We start from the raw sequence: 25,007 nt of genomic DNA on the forward strand, positions 1-25,007 counted from the left end.
TGTTTGAGTTTCTACAATGCATTTACTATCTAGCTAAATAACATAACTCTACAATCTCCATTGATATTCTTCCACAATGTTAATATCCTTCCACAATGTTAGTATCCTTCCAAACTCTTATCACTTTCACTTGGTCAAGTTTCTCTTTACAAAGACTCACCCATTGTGATCAAGAGCATTTTGGCTTGCTTGGTAGTTTTGTGTAAAGCAGCATAGTCACAATTTTTATCAACACCCTCATAGTTTAAGAGACTATGCACCTAGGATTAGTATTCCCATCCCAAGTGAATCATTGACAAATAGATAGAAGTGGTGAAATATATGTATATTTTCTTTGGATGTTTAATCACAAGCACCCATATGTTTAAGACAAAAACATTCCTTTCATGTAATATTTGACTATGATCAACACATGACTCATTATAGGCCATTTTAAGTCTTCTTTGGATTTCAACTTGTAGTGCCCATATAGATCACTAATCCAACTCCTTTAAAGATAAGAATTGTTCACTCTACATGTAGGAAGATCAGCAAAGCAATATGCTTCATGAAAAGAAAAAGAATCTTCAATACAAAGTTGATGACATTTTGCAATAAACCTCAAAGTATAAATAATAGCATGATAAACACCATGTCTTACACCATAAAAACAAAATTCAGTGCAAAAAAAACAAAAAACTCCATATACATATTGTGAGATCAGATTAGTACAATAAAATCCTATAATATCACCGAGCATCATAGAAAAAGTATGTTTAACCTTCACTAACTAATTATATATATATATATATAATATCCAAAGTTACACTCCTAAAATCTTAAAATTTTCTAATATTTAAATACAATGTATTACAATGCAAACATTACCTCTTATCAACATTAAACCAAAACAATATTTTTTATATATATATATAGATAGATAGATAGATAGATATTATTTTCTTAATTATTTCGAAAGTTGTGATTAGATGACACTTTTATGGTCAACTTGAGGGTGTGTGAAAGCCTAGTATCTACATAGTTTATAATACTTTCATGAGAAGTCAAGATCAATTTAAAGACTAGATTTCAAATTGGATAGAAATAAGAAGCATTTGAGTGGGCAGTACATTAAAAACTAATGAAACATGGGCCCAACTTTTTGTTTGCTCTTAAGGGTACCACATGTCTTATAACCATTGAATCCTATCATCACAACATTCCTTTAGTAGTGCAAATATGAGACTGTGATGACCCTAGTAAACTGCCAAATACAATTTCTTTTTATATTGAAGTGTCATGGCTTCTTATAAAGTCTTTATATATAATACTTCTTAGAAAGTCTTTATTTATAATACGAATGAAAGAAACTTTTATAATATAACTTATCACTTACTTAGGTTATCTTGTCTTTTTAATACTAGTGGTAAGAATTATTTAGATAGTTAAATATCTTAGATATGGTTCCCAAATTAATTATACTTAACCAGCATAACAATGCTGTTGATATGTGTTATGGGTACAAGGTTTTTTTTAACATACCTATCACAATTATTTCTATTTTTTTCTCCTTTGAAATCTAATTCTTAACATGATGTTGATAGTTAATATTTATTTTTGGCGTAAAGATTCCATGGCACATAGATATACATATTCTTTTTGAATTCCCAAAACGCACATTTTCCTCTTATTTTATTCTCGAGTCTACCAACATCTAAGAGTTGCCTAGGTGCAGGCCCTCACAACTAGCTTTGCAAATCACTCTCAATAATAATAATCTGAGTTTACATGGTGCAGCTTCTTTTCTTTAAAAAATACTATAAAAATAACTTGTTATTAAACACCTTGAGGGGATTAAGGTAATTAATAACTAATATAATTTAAAAAATTAAAAAATTTGGTTTGTAATAATAATTGATAATAGTTAGAAAAGGTTAATTAAGTTAATAGAAATAATTATTTTAATATTAACATAAATAAATAAATATTAAATTTAAATTTTTTATTATTATTAAAGATAAATGATAAATATAAATGTAAAAAGAAATTGTATTTAATTTTTTTAATATTTAAAATTAATTAAGAAAGAAAATTAGATTTATAATATTTAATTATTAAATAAATTATTATTATTTATTTTACATTTGAAACTAAGAATTAATTTTAAAAAATTACAGATAAGAATTTGATGATATGTTTGTTGAGTATATTTATCTTTATTTAATGTCGATGATGATGATGATGGTGGTGGTTAACGTCCGCTGAGACCAAACATTGGTCTATCGGACCTAAAGAAACAAATTATTTATTTGATTTAAGATTTTATTCCTATGCTCAAAAAGCTTGGAGAGAAGCCTCCCGAGCTCACTATAATTTTGACATTGTAAAAGGCTAGGAAGGTCAGTATTGTAACAAAGATTGTGAAACTGAGATCTAATGTGGTTGTACGCGGGGCACTCTAAGAGGAAGTGGTTTTCATCCTTGGTGTTCCTATTCTCACATATATGGCAAATCCTTTCCATCCATGGTGTTTTAGGAACTGCCCAACGACCTGTTTCACTATGGAGCTCATGAGAATTCGTTCTCATCTTTGCTATATTAATTTTCTTCTTTGAGCCAGTTAAAATAGAGAGATACTTTTAATCTTCTAGTGTGGGGTTGATGACCTTCTTATAATAACTTAATTTTCTTTTAGCCGCTAAATCTTTCTCACACCACATTTTTTCTTTGAATTTACAAGTAATAATATCTTTAATGTTATTAATATTTTGCAATGCATCATTCTCGTTGATCTCCCAATAGTTTAACCAGGCCCTTGTGTCTTTATGCCACCCTCGATTGAGCCTTAGGTGGTTTTGGTTGGAATTTAAAGCTAGCTTAGGAAGTCTTTGATCGTCTATGTTATTGAGTTTGTGCTTGTACAGTAGAAACCTAATCATAGCTAGGCGCTCAATAGGGGAAAGACCTGCTTTTATAAGGAGAATAGGATAGGGTGTATTACTTTTAATTTTCAGGTTATAAGTTATAAAACACTTCTGGATTTGCTCAATCTTTCTCCATGATTCTCTGGAGATGCTGTAACCCCAAACCTCACAGCCATATAAGATAACAGGAGTGACTAAAGTTTCAAAGAGGAACTTCTTCTTATCCCACATTACGAGGTTTGTTGTTTTACAATTATTTTCAAGACCAAAATAAGCTTTCCACCCCCCGTTAATCCTTTTCTCAATGCTATGGTTCTAGTTGAGCTTGTGATGAATATCAATTCCTAGGTACTTTTAAGAATACACTTCCTCCAAGTTATTATTGTCCTACATAAAATTAGCGTAAGTGTCCTTCTTGGATTTGATAATCATAACTTTTGTTTTGTTAGTGTTAGCAGTCATACCCATGGTAGAACAAGAATCCTTAAGAAGCTTGAGTTGCTTAATGATATTGTTCTTTTTGCAAGGTGCCCATAAAATAACTCTATAGAGATTAGTAATTAGTAAAATTAATTTTAATATATTAAAATTAGAAATTTAAATTAATTATGTTTTCTTATTAAATTAGTTATATTAAAAAAATTACAAATAATAATTTTTATGATATGTTTGTTGAGTATATTTATCTTTATTTAATGTTTATAATAACTTTATAGAGATTAGTAAGATTAATTTTAATATATTAAAATTCGAAATTTAAATTAATTATATTTTTTATTAAATTAGTTATATTAAATTCCAGTAAATTTGCATGATTGAATAATCTAGAAACGAAATTGTTATTATTATTTTTATTTTTATATATAATTGTTGGTATAGATTAAATGTTTAATTTATTAAAAAATATTTAATTATAAAATATGAGTTTTTAATTTTTTTATTTTAATCAAATAAATTTTAATATGATGATGATGATTAACATCTATTAAGACCAATGCAATTTACTAGACCTTAAGAAAAGAAAAAGAATCAAATTATGATTCTTTAAAATCTTGTTTCTCTGAGCAAAATGAAGGGAAAGAAGCGCTCCAAGATCACTATAGTTGGGCTCACTTAATAAGTCAAGGAAATTGAAAGTGTCGCAGATGTTAATGAATTGAGAGTGGATGTGAGTAAGAGCCGAGCAATCTAAAATGAAGTGTTTTTCATCTTCCACCTTCTTAGTATCGCAAATCTGACAGATTCTATCATCCTAGGGAGTCTTGGGAGTAGACCACCACTCAGTTTCACTTCGAAGCTTATGAGAATTAGTTCTTAACCTAGCGATGTTCATTTTTTTCTTAGTGCTAGTCAACACAGAGAGATAATTCTAGTTATGGGTTGATCACCTCCTTATAGTATCTTAGCTTCCTTTTACCCTCCAACTCCTTATCATCCCACAACTTGTCCTTAAAATTGGAGGTAATAGTATCTTTGACACTATCTTTGCTTCCCATGATGATCTCCTCCTTAATTCCCCAATGGTTGAGCCAAGACTGGGCATCCTTATGCCACCTGCGCTTGAGGTGAAGGTGGGGGTTTTGACTAAAGTTAGAAGCAATTTTTGGGAGCCTCTTAGATTCCATGTTGTAAAGCTTCTTCTTATACATTAGATATCTAAACATAGTCGTACTTTCAATGGGGGACATGCTAGCTTTGATCAAGAGGACATGATAGGGAGCATTTCTCTTGATCTTTAGGTTGTAGGTTATGAATTGCTTTTGAATCATCTAATTTTTCTCCATAACTCTCTGGATATACTGCAATCCCAAACTTTACATCTGTATAAGACAACAGGGGTGATGGGAGTCTTAAAGAGGAACCTTTTTATACTCCAAATGCAAAGATCGACTGGCTTACAATTGTTTTCAAGCTCATAATAAGCTTTCCAACCTCCAATAATCATTTTCTCGATGCTATAATTCTAGTTGAGCTAATGAATAAAGTCAATACCCAAATATTTGTAAGAAGAAACCTACTCTAAACAATAGTTATCATAGACGAAACTAGTGTGGGTGGTCTTTTTTGATTTAATGATCATGACTTCAGTCTTGTCGGTATTAACTATCATACCCATCTTGAAGCAGTAGACATGAAGAGTCTTAAGCTACCTGTCTAGGTCATTATGGATTTTTGCAAGAAGAATGATATCATCAGCATAAAGGAGAAGAGTAATTATTATACCACCAAGCTCGGTGCCCTTGCAACCTGCAGTTTCCAGACACTCCTCAAGCTTATCGATGTAAATGCCAAAAAGGGTAGGGGATAGGGGACACCCTTGCTTAACCCCGATATTGCATTTAATATCTTTAGACCACCCTTCGTTGGTCTTAAGCTTGGCAATGATAGTCTTGTAGAGGCGGATCACAACAATCCTCAGTTCAGGAGGAACCATGATCTCTTCAAGTCTCTCCCAGAGCTTATCTTGAGGAATAATGTGGACAACTTTTCCAAAGTCCACAAAACAACATAAGAGATCGACTTTACTATTGTGACATTCCTTTGTAATGATCCTGAGAGTAACAAGATGGTCGATAGTCGGGCGATGTCTCCTAAAACCAGCTTGCCCTTTAGCCCTTTTACCATGGGTTATGGGTTTCAAGCCAAAAACTAACTTTCTTTTCCAAAATGAGACCATATAGCTTGGCTAGGATGTGGCTAATCATAATGGTTCTATAGTTAGAGGGAACACTTTTGTCCCCATATATATATATATATATATATATATATATATATATATATATTAAATTTTGTAAATATGTTTTTTATATTTTAAATTTAAATTGAAAAAATTATAATAAGATTAATAATTTTATATATTGTCTATGAAGTTTTGGATAGACGGTGATTGGTTGCTTTTTTAAAACACTCCATGATGTGAAGTCATTGGTTCTTCAATCCTCCACCTCATTCAAGTAATATATTGGACATGATTGAGTTGTAGACCCACCAAGCTCACAAAAAATCGAATAATATATTAAACATGATTAAGATATAGTCCCACTAAACTTATATATATATATATATATATAAACATATTTGAAGAGTCCATTCAAATTATTGTTCAAAATAAAAATTGAAAATTACACCACCTTGTTAAATTTATTTTATAATAAATAAATAAAAACAAAACAAAACAAAATAAAATTAATAATTATACATTAAACATTCAAACTTTAGTCCTAATAATACCCCTATTTAAAAAACTACGTTTTAGAGACTAAAATGCTAAATTCAAAATACATTTTTATATTTAGTTGAATATTTTCCATGTTCCAGGTCAATGGTGAACTTGAAAAATCGAATAATATATTAAACATGATTAAAATACAGTCTCACTGAACTTTTATATATATATATATTTCTAAACATATTTAAAAAGTCCATTCAAATTATTGTTCAGAATAAAAATTGAAAATTGCACCGCATTGTTAAATTTATTTTATAATAAATAAATAAAACAAAACAAAATAAAATTAATAATTATACATTAAACATTCAAACTTTAGTCCTAATAATAGCCCTTATTAAAAAAACGACGTTTTAGAGACTAAAATGTAAATTCAAAATACATTTTTATATTTAGTTGAATATTTTCCATGTTCCACGTCAATGGTGAACTTGAAATTAAAATACTTTACAAAAGGATTAAGCCTAATTTAAACATGCACGTCAATGGTAGAATGAAATTAATGCCAAAAACAAAAGTGAATTTAGTCTAAACTTTCTACATAGTAGATTTATATATAAAATTAATAAGTTTATAACATTATAATCACATTAATATCAAATAAAATTTCTAAATTAACATTATAATTATATTAATATTAATTAATTATTTCTTTAACATATTGCTTATCTCATTGTAATATTTAAAAATAATATTATAACACAATCTTATTCATGTAAATGTAATAATTAAAAACTAGTATAACACAGTCCTAATCACGCAAATGTAATAACTAAAAAATAGTATAACATAATTGCGATCAAGTTAATTTAAGGAAAATAAATGTACTAAGGAAAAACACAATTTTATTAAGTTATTTAATTTTTTAAAAGTAAATAATATAAAAATTTAAATAATAGAATAATTAATTGTAAAAATTTATATATTTAAATAATTTTATTAATTTTAAATATATAATTTAAAGAAAAATTACATAATAATTTTTTTTTTATAATATTAAATTTCTTCTCATAAAAATAAAATCAAATTAAAATTTATAAATTATTAATATAAATAACACAAACTCTATTTCCAAAATTATAAATTATAAAGGATAACTTCTTATCTGTTTATTTAAGTTTCCTTCTTGTTTTTTTTGTTTTTGTGTTTTTTTTTTGTTAAAAAAACTTAAATAAACAGATAAGAATGGGTCATAGTCAATTCAAAATTTACTCAGTCAATTCAAACATTTAATTCAATATTTATTTAGTCAATTTAAACATTTAATACTGATATGAATTTGAAGAAAGATTTGGAGGTGGAGGAATTGCTCTGTCGAAAGTGGTCAGAATTTAGGTAAAAAAACTTCAAAAAAACTTGCAGTGATAGTAATTCAAAATTTATTTAGTCAATTTAAATATTTAATACTGACATGAATTTGAAGAAAGATATGGAGGTGGAGGAATTGTTCTGTCAAAAGTGGTCAGAATTTAGGTAAACAAACTTCAAAAAAACTTGCAGTAATAGTGTTTGAATCATGTTTTTATGGTGAAAATGGATTCAGCATCATCAAAAATTTGTGGGCACCCAAAATCTTGAAGTTTGACAGTTGTAACCTAGATTTAAATCTTGCTGAAATTTCTACAGCAGTGTCTGAATTATGCTTTTATCGTGAAAATAGATTTAACACAATAAAAAACAGCTAAGCAACCAAAATCTTGAAATTTAACGATTGTAACCTGAATTTACAAAAACCCCTACCAAATTTTATCGAAATCTTGCTAAATTTTTTATGATTTTCACATAAAAACAATCTATTTAAACTACTATATTTGGCCAAATAAATAAATATCAGAAAATACTAATTTAATAAAAATTGCATGTGCAAACTAAGAAAGTTAATACATATTTGATTATGTTATTTTATTTTAAATAAAACATAAATACATTATTATAATGCTCGAGAAAAATTATAAACAATTTATGCACCTCCCAGATTGGAGGGAGATTCCTTTACTCAAATCACAAGATTGAGCTATGGAATTATAACCACGTGGTTGCAGAACAAACAAATAGGACCACGCAACTTCGCCAGCTCAAACTTTGTTTGGGCAGGTCCAAATTTGTTTGGCCAGCTCAAACATTAATTTGAATTTGGACATGGTTCCTGGAAAATGATACTTTAGCAGAGAGATTGGCCTCGAAAAAAACGCCAAATTTGGCGGATATTTGGTCGTGGCCTTTCCCTTAAAGGCCCAACCTACGAGATGGCAATGACAGGAGCGGGGTGTCCGGACTAATATTTTGTTTTTACATGGGATTTTGGAGCTTGAGCATGGGGAATTGAACAATGTATCTGTAAAAGGCCCTGCTCCCGAGGACTGGTTCTGAGCAGCTTGTTTTTTCTATTATATTGAAAGGATGGGAGGGAGAGCAGTTTCAGGCCTGCGAGCCTATTCAAATAGTAGTAGAATTATTTTGAATAACGCGAAATCATCATCTTCATATAACTGTTTTTGAACATAGGTCTGCAAGGTTCAGCTTGGTGAGCATTTTCAGGATCGGGCAATGCTGCAAGGAAGCTCATAAGGTAAGGAGAACCAGATTTGAGTATTAAGATATTCATAAACAATAAGAACTGATTTGGGTATTGTGAAAAACATACAGTGAGTATTGAGTATGGTCTGGTATGTAGAATATAGTATGAGGCATGTAATTATTCATTGGTTCAGAGGTATTGATTGATCTATCATCTGTAATAGATCCATTCAGGCTTTTTCTACATGGACAGTGCAGAAAAGTCCCAGTCACAGGCACCATCCTCTGCTATTCATATTGGTCTTGACACTTCTCCTGCTGTTGTACTTGGCGGTGTTCAAATTTGTTCTCCTTCTAAAACCAAGCCTAGATTGAAGCCATTAACAGTGAGATTCTCAGATTTCCATCCCAAGAATTCATCAATCTCCCCACCCACGGCTTCATCTCCATTGCCTCCAAACTTATCAGATTCATCCCTATACAACTCCCCCACAAACTTCTCCCCTGCCTCATCAGCCTTCGTTTCGGCCTCACAGTCCCCATTCTTATCCCCAAGGCTTCTGCAATTGCCCAATGATTCTCAGTCACCCTTGCTATCACCAAATGCAGCAGGCCTATTATTGCAATTTCCCCATGGTTCTGCCTCTGAGTCCCCCTACTTGTCCCCTAATTCATCAGGCTTTCTGCAGTTGCGCAATGATGTTGAGCAGCAACAGCAGATGCAGCAACAACAGCAGCATCAGCAAGAACTAGAGTATTCCCCATTTTCACAGTCAGGTTCACATTCAGATGATATCCCAAGTTCTTCTTATACCCCCCCAGTAGAAAATGATAGTATCCATCTGGCAAGCTGTGTTCAAAATCACAGTATCCATCTAACAAACTATGTCTCTGAGGATTTCTCGGACGACATCCAGAGGTCTAAATCACAGGCAGCCTCTGATCATGCCCCTCCCCGTGTGTCATTTTCATTCCCTGTGCCTCGGATGTCCTTTGCCAAAGGGCCCATGTCTCCTCCTTCATCAAGCAAGCTAAGAAGCTGTGATGTTTACATTGGAATTCATGGGCAGAACTCGAAGTTGCTTCGGTTTTCAAAATGGCTTCATGCCGAACTCGAGCTTCAAGGCATAGCCTGCTTTGCAGCAGACAGGGCCCGGTATTCTGACAGTCAGAGCCATGACATCACCGATAGAATCATCTCATCTGCAACTTTTGGTGTTGTGATTGTAACCAGGAGTACATTCTTCAATCCTTTTGGAATTGAGGAAATCAGGGTGTTTTTGCAGAGGAAGAACCTAGTCCCAATATTTTTTGACCTTGCACAGTCAGATTGCTCCGCAAATGATATCATTGAGAAGAAGGGGGAGTTTTGGGAGAAGCACGGAGGTGAACTATGGAGGATCTGTGGAGTGCAGGAAAAGGAATGGAGGGAAGCTATTGAAGGACTTGGGAGAATCCAGGAATGGAAATTGGAGGCTAATAAGGTCAATTGGAGGAACTGCATTTTGAGAGCTGTTAGTTTGTTGGGTAGTAGGCTAGGGAGGAGATCAGTTGCAGAGAGGGAGAGGGTAAAGAAGGAAAGTGTAGACGGGGAAGAATTTCCTTTCCTGCGAAATACTGGGTTTGTAGGAAGGGAGAAGGAACTGATTGAGATTGAGAACATTTTGTTTGGAAGACATGATGATGAAGAGGACTTTCAATTGTCCTGTTTTGGAGGATACGAGAAGGATAGAGGGCAAGAAAGTGTGGAATGCTTCATGCCAAGAAGAAAAAGTGATGTGGATATGTGGACTAATATGAAGGGACTGGGCTTTACAGAGGGTTTTGTGGAGCGGAGAAAAAGTGATGCAGATCGATGTGCTTGGCTGGAAGGAAAGAAGGAGGCAGATACGTTAAAACATAAAAGTAGAGGGCATTTGGAAACAAAAAGATGCAAAGAGCCCACCTTAGAAGCTTGGATTGAGCCACCTCTAGAGCTAGTAAACAGAGGAAGAAGTCCCCAGAAATCACGTATTAAAGCAAAGTCAGCACACAGGTCAAGACATTGTCATAAGCACAAGGATGACAATACTAGAGCAGAATCTCGAAATCTGTCTTATGGCAGTGGGATTGCCTGCATCCATGGACTTTCGGGAATAGGAAAGACTGAACTGGCTCTGGAATTTGCTTACAGGAACTCACAGCAGTACAGGATGGTGTTATGGGTGGGGGGAGAAGCCAGGTACATTCGGCAAAATTTTCTGAATTTGTCTTTGCTTTTAGGCTTGGATGTTAGTACAGAGACCCAAATGTGTCCTGAAAAAGGCCGGATTAGGACTTTTGAGGAACAGGAACACGAGGCCTTACAGAGAATCAGGAGGGAATTGTTAAGAGATGTACCTTATTTGCTTATTATTGACAATTTGGAAAGTGAGATGGATTGGTGGGATGGCAGAGACATTTTGGAGTTGCTTCCTCGTACTAATGCAGCTACCCATGTGATAATCACTACTCGGCTTCCACATGTAATGAATTTTAAGCCTCTAGAGTTATCGTCTCTCTCTGGAGTTCAGGCAATGCTTCTGATGAAGGGGAAAAAGGATTTTCCTTCTCAGGAGTTGGATGCATTGAGAACCATAGAGGAGAAGTTGGGTCGGTTGACTTTTGGTTTGGGGGTTGTTGGAACACTCATTTCAGAGCTTTCAATTACTCCCTCTGCACTGTTGGAGGCTATCAACAAGGTACCCTTACGAGAACTAACATGGACCGTGAGGGATGATCCAACATTGAAGAATAATCCATTCCTTGTGCAACTTTTAGGGGTGATTTTCTCTATTCTTAACCATGCAAATAGACCACGGAGTCTGGCTTCTAGAATGGTTTGGGTTGGTGGGTGGTTTGCACCTGCTCCAATTCCAGTCTCCCTACTAGCCTCTGCAGCCCACAAGGTTTCTGCCAACGGAAGTGGGATGTATTTGCCAAAGAAATGCCTCAGACTCTTGTGTTGCTGCTTTTTAGCTTCTCAAACTAAGAGATGGGAGGCAGATGCTGTTGCTTTGTTACTTCGATTTGGCATTGCAAAGAAAACAAGCAGGCAGGGATGGATTCATTTTCATGAAATAATTCAGCTATATGCTCGGAAGAAAGGAGGTGTTCCAGCTGCCAAAGCTATGGTCCAAGGAATCAGGAAGAAGGCAATTGTTTCTGTTCACCCCGAACATTTTTGGGCAGCCTGCTTCCTTTTATTTTCTTTTGGGAATGATCCAGTGATTGTAGAATTCAAAGTGATGGACTTGATTTTGTTCATAAAGAGAGGAGTTCTTCCACTTGCAGTTCGTGCCTTTACAGTATTTTCTCGATGCCATGCTTCCATGGAACTCCTAAAGCTGTGCACCAGTGCACTGGAGGAAGTGGAGAAAACCTTTGTGTCACAGATTGAGGGTTGGTGTGACAGATCTTTGTGTTGTAAAAAAGGGGCTAATTCTGGTTATCATGTGGATGAGTATGTCTGGCAGGATGTCACGTTGTTGAAGGCCTTACTTCTGGAAACCCGAGCAAAGTTAATGCTAAGGGGAGGAAAATTTGATGCGGGTGAAGAATTATGCAGGACCTGTATCAGTATCAGGACAGTGATGTTGGGACATGATCATCCCCAAACACTTGCAGCCCAAGAGACACTGGCCAAGGTAGTGAGGTACAGAAGTAAAATTTAAGAATAGCCACACTGATTACTTCACTCGATATTGTACACATTTGTTGAGTAGTTTCTTCTAGACCTACGTAACTGTAACTTTGTTAATTTTTTGAGAGTGCTTGATGCATCAGCAGCCACATGGTTCAAATGTTTTTCCAATGTGGTCATACAGCATCCTTACCTATTGAATAACCTGTTATGGCTATTGAGAGGTTTCAGATAACTTTTCAAGTCACGAACTGAAGGTATTTTATTCATTGTCTCGGATCTGCTGTTGAGAAAAGTTCTACAGTGTAAACCTTCCATGTATCATTGTTCTGTTCTGTCAAAAATTAGTTCTTGTATAGGCAAAGTATTCACGTGTTACCAAGAAAACCCCATGAAGATACAGAGCAATTGACCAATTCTTGCTAATTTGATGATATGTTTTAACTGTTGATTGCTTTAGTTTATTTCATTGTTGACATGGTATCCATAGCACTTGTAACTCTGTAAGTTAAAGTGCTAAAGATTAATTCAATTGTTTTCATCCATGGTTTGGCATGAATTTGTGTTCATCCTTCTGTGATCTCATGTGATTTCCTCAGCTAGGGGTGACCAGAGTCTTCTGTTTCTTTGTTCATGGTCCTATGTTCATCTGTTTCACAAAAATGTTCTTGGAAGTTAACATTGTTGTCTACCTCTCTTCTGTGCTCAATTCTATCAATTAGCATGTATTGCAGTTCACACTTTTGAATGGGCTTATTCCCTCGTTTGAAATGGATGCATTCTTCAAATACCATTACGCTTAAGAAAGTGCATATCATTTTGTGGCACCTGACCTGTGCATGTAATAGGTAGACCTGTTCACTTGAACTCGCGTATGATGTTTATCCAACATGCTTGGACAAAATATCACCTATGGCATCAACTGAAGTTGTTTACTCGATTAGCATGGTCACACCTGAACCAGGTCTTAACATAAGGAATTGTGTCCCACAATCATATATTGTGCTGGAGGTTAGGCATCCCGCACAGATGGACTCAACAATCAACATCTTTGTAACCAGTCTGTGTGGACCTACCAGGGTAACCGACTAATGAAGACTTCCCAAACCACTGTGAGGCTGTGGGTGCTTAATATGCATGGAGTTATGTTTGAACTCCGAACCTCAACAACTCAATAAAATCTGTGGAAATGGTGTTCAGCAATCTGAAAATTCTAGAGCAGTGTCAAGTTTAGGTATTTGCCTTGCAGTGATAATGGCACCAATTCATAATTTCATTGACAGTTAAAGTTCAAGGTACATCCTGTCAGGAAATTCAGGTTTCTTGTGCCCATTGAAGCAGCTACCCCATGCATATTAAATGTACATGTGGTACTATTATTTGCATAACATAGTAAAGACCTAACCCACAAATGTCTCCCCTGTGGCCAGAGAAGATGATATAAACATTGGCTACCATATCACAAGCTAACTCGATCTATAAAGTTCCAAGCTTTTCCATCAAACTGGGGTGTTTCAAATCATTTTCTGTTACTTGTTAGAAAGCTCTCAGATGATTGTTAATAACTTGCAACACCATGCCAAAAGGGCATCCACCTGTTGTTAGAAATTGTAATTTTTAATAAATGCATCAATAAAATCCAACTGCATTCAACATTTTAATATAGATATATATAATATGACTTTGATCGAAATGAAAGTTGAAATATGCCATGTATAGGTGAACAAACAAAATCCTATTATAATAATAGAAATGAAAACATTAAAAAAATATACTATAATAATTAAAAAAATATAAGAAAAAAATAAGCTATTGTAAATTCATCTTAACCCAATCTATTAAGTATTAAAAAGTTTAAAGCTCCACTTTCTTTTGATCCTTCTATAAAACTAAGATTGAGATGAATTTAAGATAATGAAAGAATTTCAATTTAGAACACGAGTATGGTAAGAATTGACATTCAACCAAGAACAAAAATAGACATTAAACCTTATTTGTAGAGCTTTTCACGTCATGAAATGATTTCATTCTGGTATTATGGGTCTATGAATGAAATGTGTAAGGCAATTTAAGATAAAGCAGTAAGTTGGTTTGAGCATGAGTATCGGGGTCACTCCATATACCCAAACTATATACGTATGGATCAACTGCTTCCAATGAGTAAAATTATTTTCCTAAATGGTACATAATAAATATCATTATCTTTGGCCTTTTTAGACATTACCCATTTGACTTCTCTGCAGAGACATTGAATTTGCAATATGTTTATTGAAAAATATGGAATCTGGCAATGCCAACCTGGCATTTTGTTTCACTGTTGAGGTACAGAGCGTTAATCTGTCCACTTAGCTGTGGCTTGTCTCATCAGCATGGTATAAGTTTGAAAGGAACGAGGTCAGTGAGAATGGGTCTAAGTCCTGGGGAAATTTAGGTACCACAGAAATTTTGGTGGAATAGATACCTTTCCTTTAAGCCAAAGGAAGCATGCTCCATAAATCCACATCTCCATAGCAAAGGATCAACTGTGTCCAATGGCTAAAATTGCATTGCTGGAAAGATGGTACATAATAAGTATCTTTAATCTTTGGCACTTTCGTAGGTGCCCATTTTGTTTCTCTACTTTCCTGCATACCTTGAATTTGCATTATGTCATTGAAGAAGAAGGCATAGGCCAAGACAATCAATGAAGTTCCACTGTTGAGGTTGACAAATTGTCAAGTTGTCCACTAGTTATTATTTTCTCTGAGTCTCTGTTGTGTACGTCATCCATGTGGCATGGTTTTAAAGGAAAAAGGCTGATAAGGGTTGGTACAAGTCCCAGGAAATTTTGGTGTGTAATACCTAACACTTAAGCTAAGGAAGTATGCTCTTTGCAATGGAAACCCTCTGGGCACGTTTCTTGAGGCATTTCTAGGACGAGAGGAACGGGGAGGGGCAAGGAGGGCTGATATGAAAAGGATCACCTATTCTTGGAAACTGAAAAGAATTTCAGACCAAACAATGACATTTATCTGCAAACAGGGAACAGGGAACAGGGACTGTTCAGGCTTCACAATACCATTTCGGGACCTGTACCAGAGAAAGTCATTTTCAAATAATCATCAGATATTGCAACGAAAACAGCCTGTGGTTTAAGGTCATTGTCTACAATATAATTTCATGTGATGCCCCAGAAAAGAATTTAGGACCAGGCTTGAAAGGATAAGGTGAGGAGCAGGATATCGGATATCCAACCAGATTCAAACTTCGGCATTATGACCAAAAAGGTGCAGTCTTCTATGATATGTTGGCTCTGGCCTCTGGAGCCCATGTCAGTGTTCCCATGTTCGAGGAATCATGCAAGGTAGAGGACCCACACAAATCAGGTGAGTGTACTTGATTTTGAGAACATGTCCATTTTGGACAGAATAATGAAACTAATGTCAGTCAAAGTGGACAGTCTGAGTAGTTAAGCACCAACTACCATGGGTCCAACTAGTCTTAGTCAAATACCCAAAACCAATGGAGGCAGGTTATTCACGAGGTAGTCATTGCTGCATGGGGTCTCTGTATTTCAGTGAATTCCCCAAAAAGAGCACTCAAGGGAAGAGACACGGGAAGAGATTCAAAATTCAATTCTGCCGGGAGATGTTTTCTCCTCGAAAACAATGAAAATTCTGAAAATTCAGGTGTAATTTTGATTAAATCTGACTAAAGTTTTAGAAATCTAGGTTATAGTTGTTAATCTTCGGAATTTTGGATGTGGCCAGAGTTTTCAGAATTTTGGGTCATTTTAAGTGTGGCTTGAGTTTTGATGGAGTTGAATCCATTTCCACCATTAAAAAAATATAAAATATTGACAAGATTTAAATGAAACACAGTATTCATAGTGTTGAATCAATTTCCACCATTAAAAAACTATAAAATATTGACAAGATTTAAATGAAAAAACAATTAAAAAAATATAAAATATTGACAAGATTTAAATGAAAAACAGTGTGATGGTGTTGAATCAATTTCCACCATTAAAAAACTATAAAATATTGACAAGATTTAAATGAAAAAACAATATTAATAATGTTGAATCTATTTCCACCATTAAAAAAACTATAGAATATTGATAATATTTAAATACAAAAATTAGTTCCCACAAAATATTTTGCTTAATAATATTATTTTTAATAGAATAAAAGTTAAAATTTCAATGCATTTTATTGTCATTAATAAAAATAAATAAAAACAGTTTATATATTTAAAAAATATTTCAAACTCATAAAAATAATAATTTCATCTAAAATTATATTATAAAATTTTGATTTTAAAAAAATAATTAAACTTCTTCTCTTAACGTTTTGAAAAAACATCTTTATAGGACCAAACATATAATCAATTTCAAAGAAAAAATAAAATGGTGGTGTAGTTAATTTTATGTTTATCATTAGGATGAGGTGATATAATTTTTAGTGAATTATATATATATATATTAAGAATCCTGAAATATTTTAAGAAACTAATAAATTCAAAACCCTAAAATTTTTTAAACACTTAATAAATTTTGAAATTCTTAATTTATACAGATTTAAGAATTCAAATTTTCCATTCCACTTATTATTAAACAATTAAACAAACACTCATCAGACAAATATATTAAAAAAACATTTGAATTACACTCAATAAAATATGTTAACTAATTTGCCATTCCACTTATTATTAAACAATGAAACAAAAGCTCATCAGAAAAATATATAAAAAAAAAACATTTAAATTACACCCAATAAAATATCTTAACTTACAAGAGTGTATATACACAAACTTTTCAAATACAAAAATGTATATACACAAACTTTTCAAACAACAAAGTTAAACGTGATTGCCTAATAAAAATTACATTCCTTGCAACCATGACCCTGACTGAACTCGAGTAGGAGAGAATTTGGGTACAGTATAAGTAAATGAATTACATTTTGGATTATTTTATGACCCCAAAAGGACATAATAGGCATTGTCTGATACAGGGAGAATTTCTGCAGTGCGGAGTTCTTTATTTGTAAAAGCACATCTTTTGAAAGTGCATGGCCCTACTCTCACTTCACAAGTGAAATGGTTTGTCACAAGTCACTTCAATCAGAATACAACATTGCATAGGACTATTTATGTAATCATTACCAAAAGTGCACCAATAATTTGATAGTAAGGTTACATATTACTACATATAGTAGTTGTATGGTGGTAAATGAGTGAAATTTTATCCTAATTTGTTAGGAACAGAAAAATTTGTATATTTTTTTGTGGGCATTTTGTCACATTAGTGAATGGTATTTTGTATTACGATATTGAATATAAATGGGTCAACATGGATTACAATTAATTTAGTAGATATATCAAATGTAATATGTACTAAAAATATTTTATTTGCAATATATATATATATATATAATATATTATATATATATTATGTTTTTTTTTTAATATTTAATTATTTGAATTAATTTATTTAACTAAAATTTTAATTATTTTGATAGGTGTGTTTATTTGGAATAAGGTTTTTGTAATTTTATTTTAATTATCACTAATTATTAAGTAGATGATAAAGATTTAATTTTTATAAAAAATTTAAGGTTGGTATTTATCTCAAAAATAGTTATGTCATTTTTGGTTTTTAATTAAATTGATTAATTATGGTGTCATTTTTGGTTTTTAATTAAATTGATTAATTATGCAACCATATAAATTAAATGGTTAATAAATATGGATAACATCAATCCATAATAAGCATCAAAACACTTACTTCATGATGTTTTAAATAGTGTAGCATGGGAGGTATTCCCACAAGACTTGGGTACTAGGTTTGTGTGGAGAAAACCCACTTTGTGGGCAAAGTACCCAAACCATGGGTTTTGGACCCAAAGTCGTGGGCTTAGAACCCAAATATATCATCTGTTTATTCTAATTGTTGTGGAGGACACCTTTGATGAAAAAAGGGGCTCCTAAGGCAACATTAGAGACCCTATATATTGGAGAGACCATGGACGTCATTTGCAAGAGCAAGTGTGTGTCGTGTGAGCATGATTAGTCCATCTAAAGAAGTTGTAGTACCTCCAAGAGAAGGTCGAGTAGATATATGAAGGAAGACACATTTGTTAAAGTTTGTTTATGAGTGACATGGTTGGTAATTTGGAGTAGTTGTTATGCAACCAGATCACAAAACAGAAGAAAAGATAGATCAACGACTTGAAAATTAGTCTCTTAGAGGGGGGAACCTCCTTTATATCACATAAATGAACAATTATTTGATAACACAAATGACAAGACCTCCTTAATATATATAGAAGTCTAAGGGGTCACAATATAATCAGAACCTACATAACAATAATAATGTAAGGGCACAACAATAACAATAGTGGGCTTCTATAGGGCAAACTAATAACAATATGGGGGCTACATTGGCACAACAATAACAATAAGGGGGGTACACTAGTATTATAGGGACCTAACATGCCCCTCCTTAAAAAAGCATTTTCTTCAATGCTTGAGTAGTTATGGAAGCTTATGTATAAAATTCTCATCCTCCCATGTGGAATCTTCAGCAAATAAGTTCTTCCACTTAATAAGATACTCTGAAATTGATCGATTTCGTAGATATTGGGTTTTTCTTTCTGTGACTGCTTCAGGCTCTAATATGATTTTCCCTTCTTCATCAAGTTTTGGCAATAATGTTTGAACTAGGAGCTTGTCACCAATAACCTTCTTTAAGCATGAAACATGGAAAACTTGGTGTACCTGGGAAGATGCATGTAGCGCTAATTTGTATGCCATAGTACCAATCTTTTGCAACACTTTGTAAGGACCATAATAATTGGGTGATAATTTATTATCCTTCTTAGCTTGCTTGAGGGATATTTGTTGGTATGGTTGTAGCCTTAAAAATACCCAGTCGCCTACATCAAAACTTCTTTCACTGCAATGTTGATTTGCCTGTTGTTTCATTTGATTCAGTGCCAGAGTGAGGTTATCCTTTAAGAATTGGGGAACTTGTTGTTGATGCTCAATGTAATCTTCCACTGCTTGAACATTATAATTTTCTCTTAAAGATGATGTGATGGACGGTGTATGATATCCATAAAGTGTCATAAATGGGGTCATTTTTGCTACAATATGGAAGGAAGTGTTATACCACCATTCAGCCAGAGGTAACCACTTCACCCATTGTGTTTATTTATAAGATAAAAAGCAACGAAGATATCATTCCAAACAATTGTTCTATATCTCAATTTGCTCGTCAAATTGAGGTTGATAAGATGAGTTATGAGCCAATTGAGTACCACGACAAGAAAATAATTTTGTCCAAAAATTTCTAGTGAAAATGAGATCTATTTCACTTACAATAATCTTTGGGTTTCCATGTAGTTTTTGAATTATTTCCACAAATGCAATAGCAATTATATTGGCTTTAAAAGGATGAGATAATGCACAAAAGTGTGCATATTTAGTAACTCTGTCAACTACCACCATGATGACACTTTTTCCTTCAGACTTGGGTAAATCTGTGATAAAATCCATTAAGACCTCCTCCCAACATTGACTTGGAATGACTAAAGGTTGTAATAGACCCATGGTATTAATTGTCTTAAATTTATTTTGGTGGCAAACCAAACATTCTGCCACAAAATCTTGAATATCAGATTTAAGGTCATCCCAAAAACTTACTTTGTGGTAATGATCCGAATAGAAAATGGCATCCATGCATGGAATTTACTCATGGTATTGTAAGTGACATCCACCCATGGTATTCATTCACCCATGGTATTTTCCTATGGTATTGTAAGTGGCATCCACTCTTAGTATTCATTCTCCCATGGTATTTATCCGCTCATGGAATTTACCCATGGTATTGTAAGTGATATCCACCCATGGTATTTACCCACCCATGGAATTTACCTATGGTATTGTAACCAAAAAAGGATATAAGTAACAAGTCGCATTTTGTAAAAGGACATATTATCCACCACAATGTAAAATTTATGGTTATTATTTGTTTTAATACAAAAAAAAGTCTCTTTATGCTTTTGTTATTGTGTGCTCTCCTCTTTTCTTTTGACATTTCAATTTTTTTTAGATCTTGGGGGCCTTCCCCCAAGATATGGATCAGTGGTATCAGATTCAGGTTACTACTTCATGGGAATGAGGGTTTGACGCATATTTCAGTTTCAAAGTTTTGCAGGAATCTTCAAAAAACTTCATGCACATGCTACGACCTCCGCAAAGCACTTTCTTGGGCAAAGTAGGAAGTTTTTTTTTTTTTTCATTTTTTTGCAGGATTTTTTTGGGCAGCGAGTTTGCAGATCATATCTGAAACTTTTGGTGCAAAATTTATAAACACAAAAGTGATAGATCTGGATTCCTTGATAAAAAATACCCAAATTCAAAAAAGAAATCGGCTAAATCAGAGTCCAGATGAGGGAGATATCGTCGATTTAAAATCAGTTGTGTTGCAGAAAATTTTCGGACAATAATTCGTGGACGACGACTCTCCTATCATTTTTTGCAGTTTTTGTGCAGAATTTCAAAAACAAGTGTAGATCTGAGCTCCTCTTGAAAAATCACCCAACTTAAAATAAAAATTTGGTCAAATCGAAGTTCGGACGAGGGAGATATCGCTGATTTAAAATCAACTATTTTTTTAGAATTTTTGTGATGGCGAGACAATTGCAACACAAATATGAGTTTCCAGAGTGTTCAGATAGGGATTTCAATCACACGAGACGATGCAAAATGATCATTCTATTTCCAAAAACAAGTTACAATAAATATTTTGAGTTACATTCACTAAGTTATGCCCATTTTAAATTAGTTTTTATATCTGGAGCAGCATTCAGAGTAGGCTCCCCTTGGAGACATGTCCTCCCACCCCGCTTTATTAGGCACCTGCTTCACATTCATTAGTTTTAGTATAACAACATCCGACTTGGGTTCTTTGGAGACGTGCCCTCCCACCTTAGGTTATGTAGGCACCTGCTACTTTATCAACATTCAACATCACGGTTATGGGTCAACTGCACAAAATCCTTGTCATCAGAGTCCATTTTCTAGGCCGCACATTGTTAGTATCACAGTTGGTCACAAGCATTACAGGTTATCTCTATTCTCGGATCTTCGTTTGTCATGGTTATGGGTCATCCACAAGCCCCCACTTCATCGAAGTCCATTTTCTAAGCTGCACAATGTCAGTATCACAATTGGTCATAAGAATTACAAGGTATCTCTATCCTTGGATCTTCGTTCATCACAGTTATGGGTTAACCACACAAAACCCTTCTCTTTAGTGGCTCTTCATATTCAACATAGGCTTCTTAGGAGGGAACTTCACGCAATGTGGACCATTTTTTCTTAAGAAGGGAGGAATTATTTGAATAGAAAATGACATCCACCCATAGTATTCATTCACCTATGATATTTTCCCATGGTATTTTAAGTGGCATCCACCTTAGTATTCGTCTTCCCATGGTATTTATCAACTCATGGAATTTACCTATGGTATTGTGAGTGACATCCACCCATGGAATTTACCTGTGGTATTGTAACCAAAAAATGCTATAAGTAACAAGTCACATTTTGTAAAAGGACAGATTGTCCACCACAATGTAGTCTTTAGAGTTATTATCTATTTTAATAAAAAAAAAAGTTTCTTTGTGGTCTTGTTATTGTGTGTTCTCCTCTTTTCTTTTGATATTTCAATTTATTTTAGATCTTGGGGGACTCCTTCCAAGATTCGAATCAGGTAAGTTTTAAAAACCCTGAGTGTCCTCCTAAGGGGGAGGTGTGCAATTCCAAAAAAATATTTTATTTAAGTTGGGAATTCTTACAGAGTATAAGCGATCTTTGTACCATAATGAATCATTTTTCCAAATAAATGTATCATATGTGTTGGGATCTTGATGCAACTTTTGAATGAGTGTTAACACCTCTTTGCCCTTCTTCCATTCATCGCTTGCTTCAATTATCTAATCAAGTTGGATAATAGAAATGGCACAGATCAATGCTTCGACATCCTCATCCTTTCTTGAGAGTGCATCTACAACAACAATTTGCTTCCCTTTTTTGTAGATGATTTCAAAGTCATAACCCAACATCTTTGTGATCACTCTTTTTTGCTACTCTTTTAAAAATAATTTTATGTTCCAAAAAGTATTTAAGACTTTTGTGATTTGTTTTTACCTTTAAGTGTCTTCCCATTAGGTAAGGTCATCATTGCTTTAGTGGATGTAGTATTGCCAACATTTCCTTCTCATAAATAGGTTTGTGTAAATACTTTCCTTTGATTGGACAACTTTCAAAAGCAATGGGTTTTCCTTCTTGCATTAAAACAACACCAATTCCATTTCCTGAGGCATCACATTCCACAATAAAGGTTTTTGTGAAGTCTGGTGTAGCTAAGACCGGTGCTTGGCACATTGCCTTTTTAAGATGTTCAAAGGCCTTAGTTGCTTCTAGAGTCCAAGAAAATGCATTTTTTTTTTTTCTTCAGTAATGTTGTTAGAGACACTATTATTCTCCCATAATTCTTAACAAACTTGTGATATTACCCTGTCAACCTGAGAAATCCTCAAAGATGCTTTAGGTTTGTGGGGATTTTCCATTCCTTAATGACTTTAAAGGGTCTACCTTAACGCCCTCATGAGATACAATATGACCCAAATATTGCACCTCCTTTGCTCCAAATAAACATTTGGAGGTTTTTTATTTCTCCTCCAATAGATTGAGCACCCTGTCAACATGTTGAACATGTTCCTTCCAAGAATTTTTGTAGATTAGTATATCATCAAAAAATACTAACAATTTTTCTAAGAAAGGGATTGAAAATGACATTCATCAAACCTTGAAATGTGGAAGGTGCATCAGTAAGGCCAAAAGGCATGACCAAAAAATCATAATGACTTTCATGAGTTCTGAATGTTGTTTTTGGAATGTCTTCAGTCTTGATTCTAATTTAATGATATCCTGAATGAAGATCCAACTTGGTGAAGTAAATTTCTCCATGTAATTCATACAATGATTCATCAATGACAGGAATGGGAAAGTTATATTTAATAGTGAGCTTGTGTTGCTCCCTATTATCTGAACACATACACCATGATCCATCCTTCTTGTGCACCAATACTACTTGAGCAGAGAAAGAACTTTGACTAGGTTGAATTATACCCACCTCTAGTATTTCTGCAACCATACGTTCAATTTATCTCTTTTGGGCATAGGGATATTTGTAAGGCCTGATGTTTGGAGGAACACTTCCTGGAATCAAGTGAATAACATGATCATAATCACAAATAGGTGGGAGGCCTTTGAGAGTCTCAAATACATTGGAATGATTGTCCAATACTTTTTGGAGATCTGGAGAAATAGATGAAATCAATGTTTGAACCTCTAGTGAGCATAATTGTGCAATTACAACCCATTGTTTTTTCTTCAAAAGATTTGTCATTCCATTAGAGTTGATTATCTTCTTTGGTTTCCCTGCATTACCCCTTAATTCAATTTCCTTTCCTTCCCAAAAAAATTTCAAGAAAAGTTCTTGAAAATTAAAAGATATCGTCCCCAAAGATTGTAACCATTGGACTCCTAGTACAACATCAACACCACCCATTGGAATGGAAATCATTGGGATATTCAATGCATATTCCCCCATGGTTAGCTTGATATTGTGACACTTTCCAGAGAAATTTATAGTTCCTCCATGTGCAACCATCAATTCACACTCTAGCACCGGATATAGAAAGCAATTCAATTCCTTGGCTATCTTACAATGAATAAAATTATGGGTACTAACTAAATCAATCAACAATATTACCTTTTTCTTCTTGATATATCCTTCTATCTTGAGAGTTTGAGGAGTGGTAATTCCCACCAATGCATTACAAGATATGGTCAGATTCATTTCTTCTTTCTTTGGGTTTGGTTTCTGGTGTATATCCTCTTCTTTTGATATTTCTTTTTCTTTTCTTCCTCCTCTTCACAATCTATGTAAATTAATTTCTTCTTGGCACACTTATGACCTTTAGTGTATTTTCTATCACAGCTGTAACAAAGCTCTTTTTCTATTTTTTCCTCTAATTGTTGTGGTGTCAACCTTGTAGGTTGTGGAAGACTAGGAGAAACAACACGTCCATATTTATAGTTGTGAGTGGTAGACTTCCTTATTGCCATAATTTTGCTTTCAACTTTTCTCTCCACCATGTTGACAATGATGGACCCACCAACATTTAGGGGATCTTCCCGATATGAAGTCCCAACTAGACCTTACATTGTTTGGTGTAGGAGTCACATCTCGTATGATGGATTGGTTTCCATTATCTTAAAGATATGCCTTAGCTCTTGCTTGTCAACACGTGAGAGTGGTTTAATTTGTCTTCAAACAACGAGGTTCGTGTGCCTGGTGAGTGCTTAGTGCTGCTTGTGTCAAAGTTCTTTCACTGCAGAGGGAGAGGGTGGAAGTGAGTCTCAGGTTGAAAGGGAATAGTCCCAACTCTGCTAGAGGCACACAACACAATAGGACACGCACAACTTCTGGTGGAGTAGTCCTCACGGATGCGGCAGTAAAAAACACAGGGTGAACAGATAGCACATATAACACCCAACAAAATAGTCCACATGAGTGTGATAAGCGTTATAACAAGTTTACAAGAATGAATCTGTCGAGTGTCCAGTGGGATAGCCCACACGG

General features: G+C 33.9%; 1 protein-coding gene across 1 annotated transcript; it reads left to right on the plus strand.

The window, feature by feature from the left end:
- The first annotated feature begins 8,375 nt into the window (after window positions 1–8,375).
- Window positions 8,376–12,804, plus strand: LOC149172176 (uncharacterized). Its single transcript, XM_089424222.1, has 2 exons — window positions 8,376–8,701; window positions 8,874–12,804. Exon 2 carries the CDS (start codon window positions 8,895–8,897, stop codon window positions 12,339–12,341), a length of 3,447 nt encoding a protein of 1,148 aa, XP_089280348.1. The 5' UTR covers window positions 8,376–8,701; window positions 8,874–8,894; the 3' UTR covers window positions 12,342–12,804.
- The last annotated feature ends 12,203 nt before the right edge of the window (window positions 12,805–25,007 follow it).

Source organism: Pinus tabuliformis, chromosome 4_2 (genome assembly GCF_031772625.1).
Source record: "Pinus tabuliformis cultivar Carrire ecotype Pingquan chromosome 4_2, CPIR1, whole genome shotgun sequence".
Taxonomy (NCBI): Eukaryota; Viridiplantae; Streptophyta; class Pinopsida; order Pinales; family Pinaceae; genus Pinus; species Pinus tabuliformis.